The following is a 21,629-nucleotide window of genomic DNA, read 5'->3' on the forward strand; positions in this document are numbered from 1 at the left end:
CCAGTCCCCAAGGAGAAGGCAGGGGTCACAAGGAAGTGATGGGGAAAGAGCCACAGCAGTCAGTGCCTGGCTATGGGTGCTTGGACAGTAAATAGTCACCCTGAGTGTGGTCACTACCTTCGTGCTGGGGGAGAGCCCATACCAGAGGTGAGAGAAGGGAGGTAAGAGAGGAGGAGGTGAGAGGGGAAGAGGTGAGAGAGGCGGAGGTGAGAAAAGAGGAGGTCAATGTCCTGTTTCTCTCTCTAAGAATGCTGCTTCTGCCCCTCCATCCCCCAGAGATGGTCCCACCTTCTGAGGTATATTTGTAGGTGTGCTACTTTTCCCTCTTAGAGGGTGGTTTCCCACCTTCCCTGGATGCCTCCATCTTCTAAGGCACAAATCAGCACCATTGCCAAACTCAAAAAAAATTTGAGTCAGATACAATTCACCTGCAAGGAGGGGAAGGACGCAGATTCCTGTATCACACAGGGGTCCACAGCAAAGCTTAGAGTCCACAGCATAAGTCTCTTTAAGGGCTCATTTTATACCTGTGGAGTAGAAGGGAGAGGTCTCTTACAAAGGTCAAGAGGGCAAGCTTCTCAGGACTCAGTCTCCTCCCTGCAATTGTTCAGCTCAGTGAGGACCAGATGTTGGGTTTCTGCAGGAGCTGGACCATAGCTGTCCATCACAAGGTTCTAAAAAACTCTGGCCCAGACCACACCTCTGGAGCCTCTGGACAAGCCAGATTCTGTACTTGGATGTGACAATGGACAGAGAGCTGGGAAGGAGCACAAGCCTGCAGCTGTACCCTGCTGGGCAATGGAAACTCTGAACTTTTTCAGTAGCAGCTTCATAGTGTAGCCATCAGCCTGTCCAATTTTTAATGGTAAAGAAAAAGTGTCACAATCCTAGGCCTTTCCTCTCATCACAATCCCCTTCCTCTGACATCACAGAGGAAGGAGCTATCCTCTCTCTTCAGAGCACAGAGCCCCGGGCCTCTCCAGACCACAGTCAGACAGAGCAGGCTCCCTGGGCACCCACAATGCCTGTCGCTGCCGCCCTGCCCCACCTGCCCCTGCCATCCCTGTTGCTGTCTCTGCTTCTGGGACTCACAGGTGAGTGAGGCGTCAGGTGTGTATGGTGTCCACTCCCCTCTGCCTGTTCACTGCATCTTCCTTCTTTGCTTCCCTAGAAATCTCTTCACAGGGGTTTTTTGGTCCTATGCCAGAACAGGCAGGATTTAGAGACCTAGATTAGGATGGCCCCCAGGTTGCAACACCTCCCAGTGGCCCTGTCTGTTTCACACCTTTTTGTTCAGGTAATGACCCCTTCTCCCATGGCCATTGGACTGAGCAGTACACATCGCAGCTCTCAGCCCCAGTCCCTGGGAAAAAAGATCTGTCTTTTAAATTTATTTTCACCACACAATGTGACATGATCAATGGGGAAAAATATCTCAGAAAATATGAAACGATAAAACAAGAAAAGAATACACAGTGCCTCTATCCAGGAAAAATCAACTGTTCAAATTTGGCACACGTCTGAGTATTATTGGAACATGGGCAAGAAATGGCCACTAGCCATGTCCTCGGACCAGTGATTGAAGCCGAGTCCCACATTCTCCCCAAAGAAAACTGCATCCTGCCTCTACTTGCTGAAAAAGGTAAACAAGTACACAGCGTCTTCCCCAGGCCACTGGCCCATGTTGGTAAAAGCTTTGAGTCCCAATTGCCACAGCAGATGGGGGTAGGGAGTAGAGGCCAGACAAAGGAAGCAAGGCCATTACCTGGGTAGGAAGCAGAAGTAAGGCTTAATGTTGAAGAGACAACAAAAGACTTGACACCCAGGCCTATTGGAGACTTTTAGTAAGCACTTAAAGATGAATTCACACCAATTTTATACAATTGCTTCAGCAAAACGGCTCTAGGAGGCCTTTATTACTTTGATAGCAAAAGCAGATAAATAAAGGCTGTACATAAACATACATACAATGGAATACTACTCAACTATTTTTAAAAGATAAAATCCTACCATAGTCAATAATATGGATGGATCTAGAAGACATTAAACTTAGTGACATAATCCAGACAAAAACAAACATCTATGATTTCACTCATATGTGGTAGATAGAGCAGCGAAACAAATGAATGAACTAAATAAAACAAAAAAGCTTTTAGACTATGAGAGCAAGTTAGTGATCATCAGAGGGAAGGCAGGAAGGGGCATAGGTAAACTGGCTATCAGGGCTCCATTGTATGGTGAAGGATAGAATTAGTTTTAGTGGTAAACCTCAGTAGTTAACACATGTTGATTCATAATGATGCACAGTTTATATAATATAATGCAATGTTACTTCAATTAAAAAAAACTTTGAAAAGACCACATTAAAAAAAACTACAGACCAATATCTGTCATGACCTTAGATGCAAAAATCTTTAACAAAGTATTAGCAAGTAGAAGGTAGCAATGTGTAAAGTTATATTCCATGACAATATCAGCTTTATTCTAGGTATGCAAAGTCATTTCAATATCTCAAATCAATCACTATAATCCATCACATTCATAGACTGAAGAACAAAAACTGCATGAGCATATCAATGATGCTGAAAGAGCATTTGACAAAATTCAACACATATACAAGATGAAAACTCTCCGCAAACTAGAAACTGCAAGGAACATGCCCAACTTGATAAAGAACATCTACAGAAACCCTACGACTACCGTGATGTTAATGGTGAAAGACTATTTTCTTCCTGATATAAGGAACCAGGGATGGATGTAGTCTCACAACTCTTATTCAATATAGTACTGGAAGTTGTAGGAGAGAGAGAAAGAGAGGAAGAAAGGAGAAAAAAAAGAGGCAGGGAAGGAGGGAGGAAAGGCATATAGATTTGCATGGAAGAAATAAAACTGTCTACAGATGACATGATTATTTACATTGGAAATCCCAAAGGAGCTATTAAAAAAGAAAAAAAAAAAAACCTTCCTAGAGCTGAGAGAGCTCAGCAAGGCAGCAAGATACAAGATCAACATGCAAAATTAATTATGTTTCTGCATACTAAAAACAAATATGTGGCCATTGACATTATTACCCAAAAATGAAATATTTAGGTACAAATCTAAGTACAAAATCTTTATGAAGAAAGCTGCACCCTGACCCCCGAACACACACAACATTCACTAACCCTGACCCCACCAGCCCCCTCTGACACCCCCCCGAAGAGACTGCTGCAGGGTAGTTCTCCCTGACGTGCAGCGCCATCTACTGGGAAAATGGAAGCTCTGCACCCTAAGGACAATTGAACAACGAATAACTTGAAGAAACTAATAATAGGGAAATAGAAAAATGCAAAAAATGCCGCCTTCAGCCTCGGGGGAACACTTCACCACACTGAGAGAACACATCTTCAGAAACCAACCGCAAAGATAATGAGACACAGGGCAAGCTAGGAATTAGGCAATTTTAGGGACAGTGCAGGAGGGGACCTCTGAAGAATTTAGGGAGGCTTCAGAGATAAGGACAACCAAGGGAAAGTAACCCATTCCACTAGGAAAAACAAACATCCCAGGACCAAGGACAACATTGTTAACGCTGGTCCTGGTTTCCTTCAGGTGGTAAAGGGAGGCAGAGATTGGAGAAATGGAGAGTGGTTTAATTTATGGACAACTTAGAAGGGCAGCTGTTTAACTTCAATGCAGGGATGCCCATCCAGAGGACTGGGCCATAAAGATAAAGATGCAACAAATGGGGAAAGAGAAAGCTGTTAGATGAGGAATGTGAAGATCCCCCACTCAGTAGCAAATTAAGTGAGACAGCCGAGAACTAACCAATCACAAAGAGACTGGTGGAGCTTTAGAATAATGAGGGAGAGAAGGTATATATTCCCTGAGACACGACTCCACTTTGGCTTCCTTGCCCCTCCCAGGCCTGGCTTTCTGGCCTGGAGTCCCACTTTATCTCTGTTCTTTTTCTCCTCAATAAACTTTTTCTTTCTCTAAACAAACCTGCCTCTTCTCGCTTGCTTGCCTGAGCGTCTGCGAAGTTTCTGCTGCGGCTTCTTGAGACACCAACCCATGGAGGGTCTAGTGGCTGGCACTCAGTGCTGCCCCTGCAGCCTGGGATCTGTTCCTGGCTGAGAGAATAGGCCTGACAATTCCGATATCAATAAGATACAGGTTCAAAACTGACATGATGAAGAAATTCAAAAAAATGAAAGAAAATGCAGAATTATAACTACTCTTGCTGAATGTGGTGCAAAGACCCAAAAAGTGACACCCCAACAATCCTTTGTTACATGCTGCCACCCCTATATGTCATCCCCACTGAGGATGGGCAGGATCTGTGATATGCTTCTCACCAAGAGAGAATGGAGAAGGTGACAGGGAATAACTCTATGGTTATATAAGATCCATTACCTAGAGTCATTCCCCCTCTCCTGCTGGTCTCAAAATAGCAAGGAGCCTCAGTGGGGCTGCCTATATAGATGTCCACGTGGCAAGGAACTGTGGGCAGAGCATAGAAACTAAGGGAGCTGAGTCACACAAGCACAAAGAAATGAATTCTGCCAGCAATCTAAACACTCCCAAAATGAAGCCAGTGTTTCCGTCTCCTCACCACTCCGAATAAATGTCACAAATGCAGTGAGACTGGGGTGTCCCTCTGTTCTGCCAGGAGAACTGTTCTGCCTTCATAATGTTTTCTTCAAATCCAGATATAGTCTATGGTCTTCAACTGACCATGGAAAATACACAAGTTTCTCTCAAGCTGGGAAATATGAGTACAGGCATCTTGACCCCCCATTCTCTCTGGCCTTGCCAGCCAAGCATCCCCTCTTTCTCCCCAGTCTGCATCCAGGCCCTCTGTGCCTTTGATGGTTCACCAACCTGAAAGGGGAGATTTCTACCAGGTCCTGACACAGTGTGGGGTATAATGTTGATGGTAGTGGGCACTGAGGGGTGGTGGTGGATCCTCCAAAATGGATGAGGGCCCATGACATTTTTACTGTCACTTTGCTAAAGAGGAAATGTCCCCCTCTTCCTGCTGGGCCAGGTAAGCGGAGAAACCATGCCTGTTGTCATGGTCCCATAGGCCTACCTGGCCCATTTGGTGCACTATTCCTTGACTTCCCATCTCCACACCTCTCAGCACTGATCTCTCCCCACGGTCAGCAGTGGATCATTTTTCAGAGCACTGGAGACCAATCTCAAACTCACCAGAGGTATGGGTGGCATTTAGATAGGTAGAGGGACTAGTCTCTCTATGAAGACTACTCACTCATAATCCCAGACCTCTTCCTCCGTGTCCTCCTCCTACCTTGGTTGGAGACTGAGATATGAAACTGCAAGGCGATGCGTGTGTCCTCTGGACTACTTGCCTCTGTCAGCACTCAGGGCAGGAACTGCCTCCACTTAGAGTCCTCAACCTCAGTGTGTGGGTATTTATACCTGTCATTAAAAGAATTAATGAATGAGTCCCAACCTGATGTGGATCCAAGTTCCTTAATCCTGCATAGACCAAAGCAGAAGAAATTGGAGATGATTTTAAATTTCTTTCCAGGAACCACAGATGACACACCCCAGGTGCAACAACCCGAGATAACACAGACCGTATCGACCGGGGACACAGTGACCTTGAGCTGCAGTGTGCCAGATTCATTCCCAAAGGGACCCGTCCTGTGGTTCAAAGGAAACGGCCCACACCGGGAATTAATCTACAATTTCAAACAAGGTGTCTTTCCCAGAGTTAAAGAAATTAAAAGCAACATCGAAGGTGGCAGCACAGACTTTTCCATCAGTATCAGTGGAGTCACTCTTGAAGATACGGGCATTTACTACTGCGTGAAGTTCAAGAAGGGGAAACCTGACAAAGAGTACCAGTCAGGACGGGGCACCCACGTGTCTGTTCTTGGTGAGTATGGGCTCCTCAACCCCTGGTGCGTGACAGCTTCTTGGTCGTGATACCCTCTGTTCATTTACAGCTGGCATGCCGAGTAGCACTGGGAGTATTATGTATACTTCATCTTCCTGTCAGCAACTTGTGATCTAAGTATTCATAGCAGAGGAAACTGAGCCTCAGAAAGGTTAATGGAGGGTTGATGGCTATTTTGGTTGACATCTAACATTCAACCCACTTGCAGTAGCCTCACTAAGCTAATTCAGATACATTGGTTTCTTGCTAGTGGTTGACGCAAATGTGGAACTGGCTTAAGTTAATGTGGGACTATGAGAGACAGGGACAGGCTAGCAGAGAAATCTGGAAAGCGGGTGAATTCTCTTCTTATTGGATGAGAAGAAACAGTTCTTTTGCCCATTGCTCCAGATAGACATCCTATCATGAAAGGAATCGGTTGGAAAAACTACTCTAGGTGATGCAGAAAGAGTGGAGACCACAGCATTGCACAGCCATGTTTCCATGGCCTCCACTCTGCCTCTGGGCTTCCTGTTATCAGGGAACAATTGTTTTCTTAAGTCCATTTGCTTAAAGTCAGCTGTTTCCTAAGAGATGCCTGGTGATAAAGATCCCATATCTACTGGGTGAATCAATTTTTTCCACTCCAAAGCCTTAGTTTTTCTTAGTGTTTGGTTACTGGTGATGCCATCTAAACTCTGGACAATACTCACCCTGAAAAATTATAAAGCTGGTGAATCTAGAACACTACCATTTATTAGGCAGCTACAAGTACTTTATCTGCATAGCAGCTTGAGTGAAAGGATGCTTGTCCTCATTGTGCAAATGAAGAAACTGAGACTCAAGGAAAAATAGGGGTACAGAAGAAGGGGGAAGAGATGAGGTTGGCCTGGACTGTGTCCGGTATGCTCTATATTAGGGGAGAAACTTTTCCTACAAAGGTACTTTGGTGTGTTGTTAAATATCTAAAGAGGTATGAACCTATACTTCTAAATTATATACAGTGTTATAAACCAACATTAATGCAATAAAAAATAATGTGGTAAAAAAAATCCTAAAGAACCCAATATATTAATTTAAGCCAAAAATAGGAGTTGAGTGATACTGTAGCTGAGGAGGATTCTAGCATCCTTGCAGCACCTAAAGCAGAGCTGTAGGAATCAAGGACTAAAGGTTCATACTTAGGGTCAGTGCCTCTGAGATGCTTACTCTTTGAAATTCTCTCCTCTCCATGCATCTCTGCCTGACTTGTCTCTTGTGCTGTACATAGAGCTTCTCCATATGAGGGGGAAGATAAATGAAGAAAATGTTACTCTTTCCTCCAGCTTAGCAATCAGGATGGAAAGAGCACTGCTTCTTCCCAATCACCACAAATGAATCTCAGAAAATCATTTGAATTTGCCTTTCCTGTGTTGAATGCCCAACATTTCACTCACTCTTTTTTGCAGGGAGTGGAGTTGCTGGGTGGGGTGTGGGGGTGTCCATCAACACAATGAAACAAATCTTCAACAGACAGAAAACAGCAAACATCCAGCACAAAGTCCTCATTCAGTCTATAAATAAGTCGAGACTCAGAGACTAGGTTTACCTGAAGCTACGTGGACTAAGGATACTAGGACCCAGACCACTTATTCCCAGAAATTTTGGGACTTACAGTTTTGTCTCTTTCCTAACAATATTCCAGTTAGAGATGTGAAAGTGAATCAAAATGAATCAAAAATGAAATACAGACATTACTACTGAACACAGAAATAAAAAGAGAGAGGACCACTATGAATAATTAATGAAATGGATAAATTTCTAAAAAGACACAAAAACTACCAAAACTGGTCAAGAAGAAATAAAGAATTTGAACCTACCTAGAACAAGTATAAACAGGCTAAATTAGCAATCAACAAATTACCCTGATATCAAAACCAGGCAAAGATGTCACAAAGAAAAAATGCAGGCAAATATACCTTCTGTGTAGAAACACATATCATTATATAATTATAAATTTTATATTTTATTTCATAATAAAATATATCATGAAATTTTATGTTTATAAAATATATCATTATAAAAATTATTAAAATATTCAACAAACTAGGACTCTAAGGCAACTTCCTCAACCCAGTAAAGTGCAAGCAAGCAAAACCCACGTATAACAACCTATTTAATGGTGAAAGACTGGACACTTTCCCCATTCAATGGAGAAAAATACAAGCAGGTCTACTGTCATCATTTCTGCTTAAATCTATGATAAAGGTTCTGGCCAGGACAATTATTAAAAAAGAAAGAAAGAAAGAAAAAATATCTATCTAAACTGGAAAAGGAAAAAGTAAAATTACTTCTAATTATAAATAACATTATCTTCTATTGGGGAAAATTCTAAGAACTTCATTTAAAAAAAAACTATTAGAATTGCATCCTCCTTGGTGGTGCAGGGGTTAAAGTCTCAGCCACTCCAACCAGGAATCTAACCCACATGGTGCAGCAGATCTCTCCTGTCTCGCCTGCTGCTCCCCGCAGCAGTGTATTTCAGTAGATCCTCCTGTTCTGCTCCCTACTCTGTCTCTGGTGAATCCCCTTACCCTCTACACCTCTGACCTACACCCCAGTTCTTGTATGCATAAATAAATAAAAATAAATCTTTTTTTAAATCTGTTAGAAATACTGAACAAGTTCAGCAAGGTTGAGCATACAAAGTATTGATGCAATGATAGGAAAAACAATTGTATTTCTATACTTAAGATGAACAATCTGAAAATATAAGAAAAACTCTTTTCTAATAACATCAAAAAGTAAAATATTTAGAAATAAATAACAAAAGAAGCATAATTTTTTTAAATAATAAATTTTATTTTTATATTCCCCATACAATTGCAGCCCCCCCATTCTGACCCCAATCCCTCCCCTCCCGCCCCCGCCCCCCTAAAAGTGTCTCTGGTTCATAGTTTTTTGTTGATTTTGATTTTCACTTTCTTATAGTTATTCATTTTCCTGGTCCCTTATTTAAGTTTTCTAGATTCCTGCTATGAGTGAGACCATCCGATATTTTTCTTTTTCTTTTTGGCTTATTTCGCTGAGCATGATCCCTTCCAGCGCCATCCATGTTGCTGCAAATTGCATGTGTTTATCTTTTTTGAATGCTGAGTAATATTCCATGGTATATATGTACCACATCTTCTTGATCCAGTCATTTATTTTTGGGCATTTGGGCTGTTTCCAAAGCTTAGCTATTGTAAACAGTGCTGCTATAAACATAGGGGTGCAGGTGTTCTTTGGAATTGATGTTTCTGTGTCCTTTGGGTAAATACCTAGGAGTGGAATTGCTGGATCATATGGAAGCTCTATGTTTAGTAGGTCCAGAAATCTCCACACAGCTCTCCACAGTGGTTGGACCAGTTTGCACTCCCACCAACAGTGCAGAAGAGTTCCTTTTTCTCCACACCCTCGCCAACATTTGTTGTTGCTAGTTTTTTTAATATGTGCCATTCTCACTGGTGTAAGATGGTATCTCATGGTAGTTTTGATTTGCATTTCCCTGATGACAAGTGATGTTGAACATTTTTTCATATGCCTGTTGGCCATTTGCATTTCCTCTTCAGAGAAGTTTCTTTTTAGCTCTTCTGCCCATTTTTTGACTGGATTATTTTCTTTGTTGTTGTTGAGTCTCATCAGCTCTTTGCAGATTTTTGTGATCAGTCCTTTATCATTAGTGTTGGGTGCAAAAATGTTCTCCCAGTTGGTGGGGTTTCTCTTTGTTTTTGTTATTGTCTCTTTTGCTGTGCAGAAGCTCACAAAAGAAGCATAATTTTAAGCTTTGAAGACTATAAAACATTCTTGAGAGAATTTAAGAACATCTAAATAAAATGGAAATTTTTCTAATTTTCATGAGCCAGACTTATCATTGTTGACATAGCAAGAGCCCCCAAACAGATTCAACACAATCCCAGTTGAATGCTTTCTAGAAATGGACAAGTTGATCTTGAAATGCATGTGGAATCAGAAAGGAGTCAGAATAGCCAAAATGATGCTTAAAAATAATAAATTTAAGTAATATTTAAAAACAGGAAAGAAGGGTAGTTATGGTCCATAGATAAGTGAAGCTGTCCACAGCCCATCTTTCACTTTCTGGCTTATTTCACTTATGGAACACCTCAAAGTCGATCCATTTTGCCCCAAAAGACACTACTTCATCTTTTTAAATAGATGTGTAATATTATATGTAGTACATATTCCACAATTTCTTTACCCAAAATTATAATTAAAAAAAACAACAACAAAAGAATAAAGAAGGATTAGCTTCCTGGTTTCAAAACTTACCACAAGGCCTCCCCGGGGGCGCAGCGGTTGAGCACTGGGTTGCGAAGCTGCCCGCAGCCTCTGCAGCACCTGTTTGATCCCCAGCTGCCGGGTGAGGGTCCCACATGGCGAGCAGACCTCTCCGGCCGCCCACTGCTCCTCTCAGCAGTGTACTTCGGTCCTTCTGCCTGCTCTGCTCCCAGTGCTTGTATAAATAAATAAATAAATCTTTAAAAAAAAAAAACAAAAAAAAAAAAACCTTACCACAAAGCCAGAGTTATCAAAGCAATGTGATACAGACACAAAGCAGGCATCCAGATCAGTGAAACAGTTCATTCAAAAACAAACCCACAAATCTATGGCCAACTGATTTTTGACAAGTTTAGCACCACCATTCAATGGGGAATTTTCCTTTTAACAAATGATTCTGTAACAAGTGAAACCTTAGCTCCTACCATATCCAAAAATAACTCAAAATGGTTCAAAGACATAAAATCAACAGTTGACAGTATGAAACTCTCAGAAGAAAATATGGGACTATTTGTTTCCCCTACATTCTTCCAATAAGAGAAACAAAAATAATTATAATAAATTAAAAAACGAAATTAACAGGCAACTATAAATCAGAGACATTCTGCAGGGGAAGGGAAGGAGAGGGATCCTAACGGGAGGGAAGAGCACAAGGGACTGTGGTGATGGTGCACGGGTGAACTAGTGGTGGGAATTTTACGGGGACTACACCTGAGAGGAGAAAGCAAACATTGTACAAAAAGGAAGAATGATGTAAACAAATACATATGTGTGTTTATTACAGAAAAAAATATGGGACTAAATCTTAATGACTTGAATTTAATATTGGATTCTTAATTAAAGTAATAAAAGAGAGGGCCTCCCCGGTGGCGCAGCAGTTGAGCACTGGGCTGCGAAGCTGTCCTAGTCTCTGCAGTGCCGGTTCGATCTCTGGCCGAGGGCGAGGGTCCCACATGGCGCGCAGACCTCTCCTGCCGCCTGCTGCTCCCCTCAGCAGTGTACTTCGGTCCTTCTGCCTGTTCTGCTCTCTGCTCTGGCTCTGGTGAATTCTCTCACCCTCCTACACTTCTGTACCCAGTGCTTGTATAAATAAATACGTCTTTAAAAAAAAAAAGTAATAAAAGAGAAAGAAACAAAAGAAAACGCAGATAAATTAGACTGTCAAAATCTTAAATTTGGCACATCCAAGGGCACGATCAAGAAGGTGAGAAGACAATGCCCAGAATGGGGAAAATATTTGCATTTTTAGGCCACCACAAAACATCCTAAAAAATGGCAACCTAAATATGACTCCTCTCTTTCTAAACAGACACTCCGGTATATTTGCCTCTGATGAGCACAGATAGTTGCTGGAATCTGAATGTAAATGGGTAGGAATGAAAAGACCTTGACTAATTCTGATGGTGCTCCTAGCATGGAGATCTTAACACTGGAATTTCTTCCCTATGGTCTGGGAAAGCGAATTGTAAACAATATCCAAACTAAGGTACATAACCTAGAATGTGACATGTTGGAGTGGGGGGAGGGAAGTTTGACTTTTAGAGCAATGTGCACATGGGAAAAAACTTGGTTTTTTTATTCCCAAAAGTGCACAAGGAGCCAAACGGGTGGACAGAGTCTCCTCTGTCCTTGAAACGAGGACAGGACAGGGAAGTCAGTAATACAAGCACTGAGGGAGATAAATGGAGCCAAGGTGGTTTATGACTGGTCTCATGCAGAAAGAAATAGCTACTAATTTAAATTATTCTTTAATACGTTAAAGTGCGTGTTGTAAATCTAGGTGTTCTAAATGAATATATAACTCTAAGCCAACATAGCAAGAAAAAAATGAAGTTATTTAAAAACAACCAGAAGGTAAGAAAAGAGAACAAAGCAGAGTCAGTATAAATAGAAATGTTTATGTATTTATATTAAATATGAGTAAGGAAATTTGCAACTTCACATAGCTGAGCATGCAGGGGGAAAGGCGGGGCCCCTGTTCCTGATTATGAAGGATATTCTTGAAAAGTCACCCATTAAAGATGATTTGCTGTGGTGGGTTTTGGTAGGTAAATAGCAGGTTAAGAAAATTCCCCTTTATTCCTAGTCATCTAAGCTTTATTAAATGAGCGTTAGTAGGGGTGATCGATGCCAAAACTGAGAAGGAGGCATGTGACCCCTGAACAGGGAAACGATGTGGTTTGAGGAAAGCGCACAGGCTATGTGGTCAGAGTGACCCACATTCCAGTCCCCTCTGCCATCGCTAGCATGTTCCTTGCCTCTATCAGCCTCCATTTCCTTTTTTTCAAAAAGGACATTTCTCCACCTCATCAGAGATGTGTCAGAATTAAAATTATGTAAAGCACATCCAAGCCCGCCTGGCTCACCAGTGCTAATTGTGTATTCTTCTTCCCCGTGCAGCTCCACCGTCTCTGCCTGTGATAATAGGGCCCTTGGAGCGGGTGCTAATTGGGCAATCTGTGAATTTCACCTGCATGTCCTCTGGCTTCTTTCCCAAAAACATCACCCTGAAGTGGTTCAAAAATGGGAAGGAGATCCCATCCCTCCAGACCCAGGTGGTCCTGCTGAATGGAAGCAACACCTACAAAATCTCCAGCACCGCGGAGGTGGTCCTGGCTCTACAGGACTTCTACTCTTATGTCAGCTGTGACTTGAACCACCTAAGCTTACATTATCCTCTTCAAGAGGCTGCTGATTTGTCTAAGACCATGCTAGGTAGGTGACGCTACGTGTAGCCAGGCTTTCACCTGGTTCTGGGGAGCAGTTTTCCCCAAATTCCTTCAGGGAGTGATCACGTAATAAATATAATAAATAATAACAATCTTCCAGCCGCTGAGCACCTACTGTGTGTTAGGGACTGCCACGTACTAGGTAAGTGCTAAGTAAATGGCCACCAAATAATAAGCAAGATGGATCTGATTGTTTCTGGAGATGGAGTCTGAGCCTTTGTCCTATACTATTGCAGTTCCACCCATCATGTCTATTTTTGAACACCCCGTCTCAAAGAACAAGATAAAAGTCACCTGCAAAGCAAAGAAGTTCTACCCCCGGAGTGTAAAGCTGACCTGGTTGAAGAACGGAACTGTCTCCAGGATAGATAAGGCCTTGAATCCCACCAGGAGGAGAGATGGACTATACACCGTGCAGAGCTGGATCTTTGTGAACAAAACTGGCCACGCCAAGCACCCAGTACTCACCTGCCAGGTAGAACAAGATGCAAATGCTTCCAAGAAAATGTCTTTTATCTCTTCCTATCTGGATAACACTGACGAGTAGCCGATAACAAGGCCTCAACGACTTACTAAAGGAGGCGCCATCGTCTTTCCTTAAAATTTCTTTTCAACATTATAATTTAAAATTATAAAATGTTATAAAGTATTAAATTATCAAAGCAAACCCTGTGCTCTCATTCTCTATCTCACGCACATGCATACACAAACAATCCAAAGTTATATAAATGTATATTGCAAATGAAATATATAAATAAAATACACCCAATGCAAGTGCCCAGACAGACTCCTACTTATGACTGGCGGCACATTCTTTTAGGTTCCATCTGCCCACCAAGTGGACTTCAGGTCATGGTTGGTGGGAGGACTAGATAATGCCTGCGATCACAGTCCAGCCAGAGAGAGAATGTTCCCAAGAACGACCTTAATGGTTTCTTGCCAGAAGGATTTTCAGCATTTCCTTGGCGCCTGTTGAACCCAAGCCTGGGCTAAGCAGAGCAGTCCTGAAACTCCCAACAGAAACGCATCTAACTCCACTTACTGACAGTGTAGACGAGCCCTCCTGTGCCCTGATGTGTTGCTCTCCCACCCAACTCTGCGTGTCTGGATATCCTGTCGGTCCCTGACTTGAGGGTGGGGGCACTATTAGGAGCACAGCAGTTCACATACGTGGGTTCTGCTCACACTACTTTGTGATCCTTAAAGTTCTCTGAAATCTCTGAGCCTGAAATTTTCTCACCAACATGAAAACAATAAAACCCAGCTATTAGGTTTGCTGAAGAGCAAAACAGAAGAGCAAAAAAATGAAATGATTGGAGTTGCCCCTCCTCTTTGCTAGGTGTGAGGCAAGTGTGTGTGTGTGTGTGTGTGTGTGTGTTTCCTTGCCTCGGCTGTGCTTCCCCACAGGCAGGACAGCAGGACCAGCGGCCATTGTAGCAAAGTACATACCCTGAGTACAGGCTCCCAGGCCCTCTGCGGCTCCATCTCCCAGCACTTCTCTGTGACTCTCCTCCTCAACCAACAGGGCTCACCCCTCCATTTTGAGGAGCTGAGAGACTGAAAGATGCAAGGGGCTCAGGAAGGCAGGAGCAGGTGGTGCCTGGCGCAAGGGCAGGCTGGGGTCAGGAGATGGAGCCGGTCCAAGCAGGTCCACGAGTCAGCAGGTAAGGTGAATCTGCAGGTAAGAGAGGGACACCCAGTTCTTGCTTCTCCAGGAATTTCCTGGAATCCTCTAAGAAGCTCCATCTCAGGTGTGATAATGGGGGGAAATGGAACCAAGTGACCACAGAGAGTATTAGGACCAGGGAGGGGGCATCGTCTGGCCTCACAGGACTGGTTTTGCATCCGCCAGCTCTCCAGGCTAAGCACAGAGGCTGGCTCAATAAACCAGGAACCTGAGTGGACAGGTGACCAGATTCCCACAGCCTCCCTTCCCCAGGAAGGTGTCAACACCTGGGGCAGTTGAACAGGAGACTTGGGAGCGGCCCTTCACCTTCTAGGAAGGGAGGACAAGGCCCGAATCCCACTATCACATCGGCTAACACGAGCTCTCAGCGTCATCTCAGCCCAGCTCCAGCTCCCAATAGGCCTGGTTTTTGAATCTGTGTGATGGAAAGATGTATTATGGAACCCTACATTCCTCACCGCCCTGCTTTTAAAGTGTACATGCTCTAGCACGCAGCTGGTTTTCTTTTGTTACATAAAAAATTACCCCACAACTTAATGGCTTAAAACAATATTTTCTCACAATATTTCAGGGTCAGGAATCTGAGTGTGGCTTAACTGGGCCCTCCAGCTCAGACCTCACAAAAGCTGTAGTCGGGTCAGTCAAGTTCAGCGGGAGAATAGGGTCTACTTCCAGGCTCACTTCCCTGGTTGTGGACAGGACTTTCTGTCCTAGACTTTCTTGCTGGTCACTGACTGAAGTTACAGTCCCTACCTCATGGTCTCTCCCGAGGGCAGCTCACAACATGGCAGCTGACTCACCTCAGAGTAGGTCAGAGTGAGAGGAGGTGCAGGACAGGAGTTACAGACATTCTGAGACTTGACTCTGGAGGTGACATCCATCATTTTTGCTGTATTCTGTTCTCATAGAATTCAGTCACTAGTTGTAGCCCACACTGAAGACATTTCACAAGGATGTGAAATCCAGAGGGGGGCAGGGAGCCATCTTAAAAGCTGTCTACTACACATGCCAGAAATCTCGCAATGAAACTTGCTCCTCTTTTCCCTCATGCCCTGCAGGGTATCATTTAATATGCTTAAAAACGAAGCCCCCTTCCTTGCCCAGCAGGCAAGTTCGTGAGGCTTGAATATCTAAGAAAATCAGTAAGGTTGCCTTGGGAACAAGACCTTAAGCCCAGCCACCATGGCCAGAAAAACCAGCCCAGTTCCAAGAATGCAGAAGCAGAGGCCAGGACGCATTCTGTGTCAAAGGCGAGTGGATCCCAGCAGATAGCTGGTGCAAACTGGCACCCTAATTAAGACAGCCCACGAAAGAGTATAAAGGAGAGCCTGAAATCCTTCTCCTGTCTCCCCCCTTGCTCCTTGGCAGGGTATTTCAATAAATCCACCTTTTCTGTTCTCCACTCTATCTCTGGTCAATTCTTTCACCCCTGTGCCTCCGGCCTCACCCCAATATTATACCATCACATACCCCACACCCAAGTTATACCACACATCTTATATCTCTGTTCCAAATAGACCCAGAATCCAATCACTTCCCATCACATCCGAGGTTATCACTTTGGTCTAAGTCATCGTTACCATCGTATTAACAGATCCCTGTAGTCTCTTAACTCTGGCCTCCCTGCTCCTACCTGCACACTCCTCAGGCGGTTCTCAGAGCAGCCAGAGGGACCCCATGACTCTTCAAACCCACCAGCACCCTCTATGTGAAGTAAAACCAACAGGATCTGAGATGGCTGCAAGCCCTTCCCCAAAATGCCCCCTCTGACTTCATCCCCTGCCCTTTCCTACCCTGGAAGCCTCCCTGGAAGCAGGAGCCAGTGGGGAGTGGCGGGCATGTGACTCGCTGCTGAAAGACCAGTATTGATGAGCCCAAACAGGAAAGCGAGGGTTGCCTGGCTGAGGTTGACAAAGCATTTGGGTCAGATCAGTTTGACACACGAGGACACTTTTTAACTTGAGAGAGCACAGTCACCTAGTACCCCACAGAAGGAGCGCCAAAGAAAATGAAAAAAGGGGGCCATCGCTGCAGTCACCTGGAAACCTAATCTGCCCCTTTGAAGAAGGCAGTAAGTTGGGAAGATGTGCTGACGGACATGCTCAGGTCACACCCTCCTTCCTGGCCACAGTGCTCCCTTGACCTTGACGGTTATTGAAAACTTTGCCTTTCCTGTCTTCTCCTCTTGGAACATCTTCTCCAGATGGTTTCAGCGCTTATTCCTTCACTTCTCTCAAGTATCTACCCAAACACAGTGTTCTTTTTAAAAGGCTCTGACTGCCCTAGATAAGACTCCCGGAGCCCAGCATTCCCTTGGTAGAGCAGTCCAGCTCTCCTGGCAAGCCCGCCATCTGGCATTCTGCATGTTCACCTGGTAGGTATTACATGGTCCTGCAAACACGAATGTTAGTTCCTTGAGATAAGATTGTTGCCTTTTATTTTTTCATTGCTATGGCCCCACTATCTAGCACAGTGGGTGCAACCAACAGGACAATAAAGATGCCTAGTGAATGCCTGAACATGTCATCAAGGACCATGAATCCTCTTTTCAAAATAAAGCACTTGGAACTCACAAACTTTTCTCTCCTGGATCTGGCATTTAAATGCCTTAGCTCTACAGTCTGGCTGTAAAAAGTCTGGCTTGACTTTGAGTTTAAAAGACCCACTTAGGAACTCAACCACCACTTGGTTGTCAATTGTGTCCACCCCCAGCCTCAGTAACAGCGCCTGAGTCTCAAGGCCTAGTTCTAAAGCAGGCTGGAAGAATGATCTGCATATACAATGCATGGAAGTATTCAGTGGGGATCATCTGTGATAATACCCCCAAACTTTACCTCACCCCTCGGTTTTATCCCCTTTGCACATTTTGTGACAGGTATCTGTGATACCTGCTGAAGTTCACCTAAGAGCCAGGCACTGCACAGACAGACCCAAGAAGTCTTCCTCTTTGTTTGCCAAAAACATTCACCCAAGGGAGCTTCCAAAACAAGAAGCAGAGTCTAGCCAAGACAACTGGAATCAAGGACGAGGTAGCTGGGAGACTGCTGCTGTGGTTTAGTTCACAATTATCAGCCTCCCAGGCTTCCAGGGATGGTGGTGCCCCACGAAGTATGCCAGAAAAGGTAGGGACCCTGAAGCTCTGATGCTTCTGGGAAGAGAGAGAGACAGACACTTGGGGCCACTGCAGACGCACTGTGACCCCAGCCGTTCCCTCCCGGCTTCACAAATACCTATTGAGCATTCTCGGTGGAGACAGAACAGACTCAACCTCTGTTCTCACTAAGGCATATATTCTAGTGTGAAAAGCAAACACTGAACTTAAATATATGATTACAGATTCTGACAAGGTAATTAAGGGTGTTCTGGATTTATCTATAATGAAAAGGACATGAGGAAGAGCCTCCCTGGAAGCAGGGAACCAACGGGGAGTGGCGGGCATGTGACTCGCTGCTGAAAGACCAGTATTGATGAGCCCAAACAGGAAAGCGAGGGTTGCCTGGCTGAGGTTGACAAAGCATTTGGGTCAGATCAGTTTGACACACGAGGACACTTTTTAACTCGAGAGGGCACAGTCACCTAGTACCCCACAGAAGGAGCGCCAAAGAAAATGAAAAAAGGGGGCCATCGCTGCAGTCACCTGGAAACCTAATCTGCCCCTTTGAAGAAGGCAGTACGTTGGGATGATGGGTGCTGACGGACATGCTCAGGACAATTCCTTGCCAGGGATACCTGGGAATGTCCAGGGAGGGTGGGGGGAACCTAGAACAACCTGGCCTCAAAGGAAGAGGGAATTTGCCATGTGACAGAACAATCCTGTCCCATCTCTGACTCCCTCTGGTTCTGCCCCTTATCATCATCAATATACAGTCAGTGGCTGGGAAGAAGCCAACAGTGAGGAGTAGCAGGGAAACTGAGTCACAGATGGACATGTCTGCATGGGGTCTGCAGAAGAATCTGAATAGCATCTTGCATGCTGGATGGTGCTGCTCAGAAGTGAAAAAGAGGCACATTCTTGCTGCGGGGGCTCCTCCTGTCCATCCTCTCCCTTCCCTCCAAGTTGGATCCAGACCGGGCCAGAGGGAAGAGGGACCACTCTTCCTCCAGGATATGCTTCAGGGTATGTTGCTCTCCCTGCAGGAGAACCATGATAAGGGGCATCCCCACCCCACCCACGCAGCTCTCTTCCAACCTCTAAAACAGAAGCCATCCTTACCCTCCAAAGACTTGACTCCCGGCTCACCCAAAGTGACTTCACCTGCAGGTGTTCTCACAAAGCCACAGATGCTCACCAGACCTGGCTCATTTTTATTATGGCCACCTCTGAGGTGGAAGGAACTGGGCCCCCCTCCCTGCAGGCCCCATTCCCAGAAGCCTTCCTCCTAAACCACTGGGCAGTTCCTCTGGGCCCACTTCATGGACTGTTACAAAAGACTAAACATTCCTCCCACCATGGCAAACTCTGTCCCAGGGAAGAAGAGTCACCAATGCCCCTGAGATGGAGCAGGGGATGCCAGGGGATAGTGCCTGGGCACAAAGGGAGTCTGCCAAGGCCTCGCCAAGCATCTTAGGACCCATCTATCAGAAACTTCTTAGCTTGCGACTGATTCCTATTTCACAATCTAGAATCAGGAACTGTCTAAACCGCCCTGCCCTTTCCTCCCATCAGTCACTTCCTCTTGTATCAGGGAGACAAGGTTTTCCTTCTCAAGCAATCACAGTCCCAGATCTCTTAGGAACCACATTCAAACAGAAAGAGCACCAGGGGCCGCCATGGTGCCCATCCCTGCCTCTCCATACTGCCTATCTCTGCCATTCCTGCTGCTGCCTGTACTGCTGGGACCCACAGGTGAGTGCCATGCCTGGGCACCACTGTGCAGGATGCTCACCTGCATGGAGCAGTGGTATCATTTCCCCATTGGCCGTGGATGGATGATCTCTGTTTCAGAGCCTCTTTCTTCATTGCCTCTTCCTCTTTAAGACATTTCTCTAAATGTTTTATTTTATAAGGATCTCCTAGCAAGTCCTCCAAATTATTTTCACTAGTGGGTTCCTATTCTTGTACATGAGCCTTGTATCAAGGTTTCCTATATTAGAAATGTAATACATTTGCTATTTCTTTACAAAATGTGTTCTTTTTGTATGTTTTCTCTTTACCTGGATGTTTTCTCTTTACCTGGATTCTTGTATAAGTGCCAAGAAAGGAATTGCTAGGTCAAAGGGTATGAGTACATTTAAAAAACTTTTGAAATATAGAATTTCTCAATAAAAATATGGGTGTTGGATGTTAGTAATACATTATCTCTACATATACAACACAGGAGCAGGAATGAATAGTGAACATGATGAATATTTGTGACTAAACAAATTTGGTTAAAGTGTTTCTCCTCTGCTTGTTAAACCAGGGGTTTATCAAGTATGTATCTATTATAGAGTCATGATAATGATGCCATAGAACCATCCAGAAAGGTTGTGTCAATTTATAGTCCTACCAGCAGTGTGTGGGATTACTTACTTTTTAGCCACAACCTGGCAACCCTGAAATTAGCAATCTTTTTTCATTTTTCACCAAGCGAATATTGTAAAAATTATGTCTTTTCTTAGTTTCAGAAGGAAGGGGTGTTTTCTTTTATTTATTATTATTACATGACAGGCTTGTCTTATAAAATACAACCAAGGAAGAAATGTACAAGGGAAAAGTCCCTATTCCCACACCAATACCTGAAAGCAGCACCTTTTAAAGGTTTAGCTTATTTTTCTGTGCAGGTAGTTTCTGCTACAGACATAAAATATCACCTTGAACATGGAGTAATTCCATATACTCTCTTGGGTCCAAATCTCTTCAGTCATTGACTTCTCTATCTCTCTTGGTATCAATCACTCTATCATTTTGCAACCTAAATGTGTTTTGACGTTGAATATGCTGAGTTCGCTTTTTTTAACTTTTCAGTTATCCTGTAGTGGACTTTAGCATTTTACTTCTGGTTTAAATAGCATTTCACCATTAACGAATATGGTTGAACATCTCTGTATAGACTGGTTCCTTCTCTCATGACTTCCCTGTCCGCGACCTTTGCAAGGATTATCTCTCTCCTCTGTGTCTCTCTTGGCACCCAATCCAGCACTAGCCCCTCCCAGAAGCTAATCCATGAGGTGGAAAGAAAGTTTTAGTGGGAATTCAACTTTCATCTGGACCCAGGCCCCTTGACTCCAGCCTGGGTCACAGCTGGGCCAGCTCAGGGGACTGGATCTGACTAGAGCTTCTCTCCAGGAGCAGCCGGCGAGGAGGAGCTGCAGGTGATCCAGCCTGAGAAGTCCATGTCGGTGGCAGCCGGAGACACGGCCACTCTGCACTGCACCCTGACCTCCCTGCTCCCTGTGGGGCCTGTTAAGTGGTTCAGAGGGACAGAACCAAATGAGGAGTTAATCTATAGTTTCAAAGAAGAAAGCCACAGCCCCCGAGTGACAAATGTCTCAGATACCACAAGGAGAAACAACATGGACTTTTCCATCCACATCAGTAACACCACCACGGCAGACGCCGGGATGTACTACTGTGTGAAGTTCCACAAGGGGAGCCCTGACAGGAAGCACAAGACTGGACCAGGCACCAGAATGATTGTGCGTGGTAAGTGTAGATCCCTGGAAATCCTGCCACTGTTCTAGGATGATCACAACCTCAGGACTCAGCTAAAGGCACCTCCGCCCCACCCCCACTTTTAACCCTTGTTTCAGGACTGACAGTAGACCGTATGGACAGTGAGAAGTGATAATGGAGGAGTAGAGTGAAATGTAATCCCAGGGCCATATATCAGTAAAATCCTAATGTTTTAGAATCTTTCATCTTCCAAAGACTACAACATAGGGAGGAGTTAAAAATGGTTAAAAATACAGACCCAAGTGCTTAAAAATACAGACCTTAGGGTCAAATGGCATGGGTTCCATTTCTGACTCCCATTTATAAATTTTGGGACTTTAGTTGATTTCTTAAATTCTTGTGCCCTCAGTTTCC

At 44.3% G+C, this 21,629-nt stretch overlaps 2 protein-coding genes across 2 annotated transcripts in view; both read left to right on the forward strand.

The window, feature by feature from the left end:
• Positions 1 to 1,021: 1,021 nt before the first annotated feature.
• Positions 1,022 to 21,629, forward strand: part of LOC311179439 (signal-regulatory protein beta-1-like) — a gene marked incomplete at both ends in the record, with an annotated part of 31,119 nt that continues 10,511 nt past the window's right edge. Inside the window, 2 exons of the mRNA XM_084246646.1 lie at positions 1,022 to 1,094; positions 20,889 to 21,245. Of these exons, the coding sequence (XP_084102772.1) occupies positions 1,022 to 1,094; positions 20,889 to 21,245 (430 nt within the window). The remainder of the gene's footprint in view (positions 1,095 to 20,888; positions 21,246 to 21,629) is intronic.
• Positions 5,512 to 13,480, forward strand: LOC311180386 (signal-regulatory protein beta-1-like; the record flags this gene model as incomplete). Its single annotated transcript, XM_084248155.1, has 3 exons — positions 5,512 to 5,887; positions 12,605 to 12,919; positions 13,170 to 13,480. The coding sequence occupies exons 1-3, from the start codon at positions 5,515 to 5,517 to the stop codon at positions 13,478 to 13,480; spliced, it is 999 nt and encodes a 332-aa protein (XP_084104281.1). The 5' UTR covers positions 5,512 to 5,514.

The sequence above is a fragment of the Talpa europaea genome (assembly GCF_964194135.1).
Source record: "Talpa europaea genome assembly, chromosome: 11".
Lineage (NCBI taxonomy): Eukaryota > Metazoa > Chordata > Mammalia > Eulipotyphla > Talpidae > Talpa > Talpa europaea.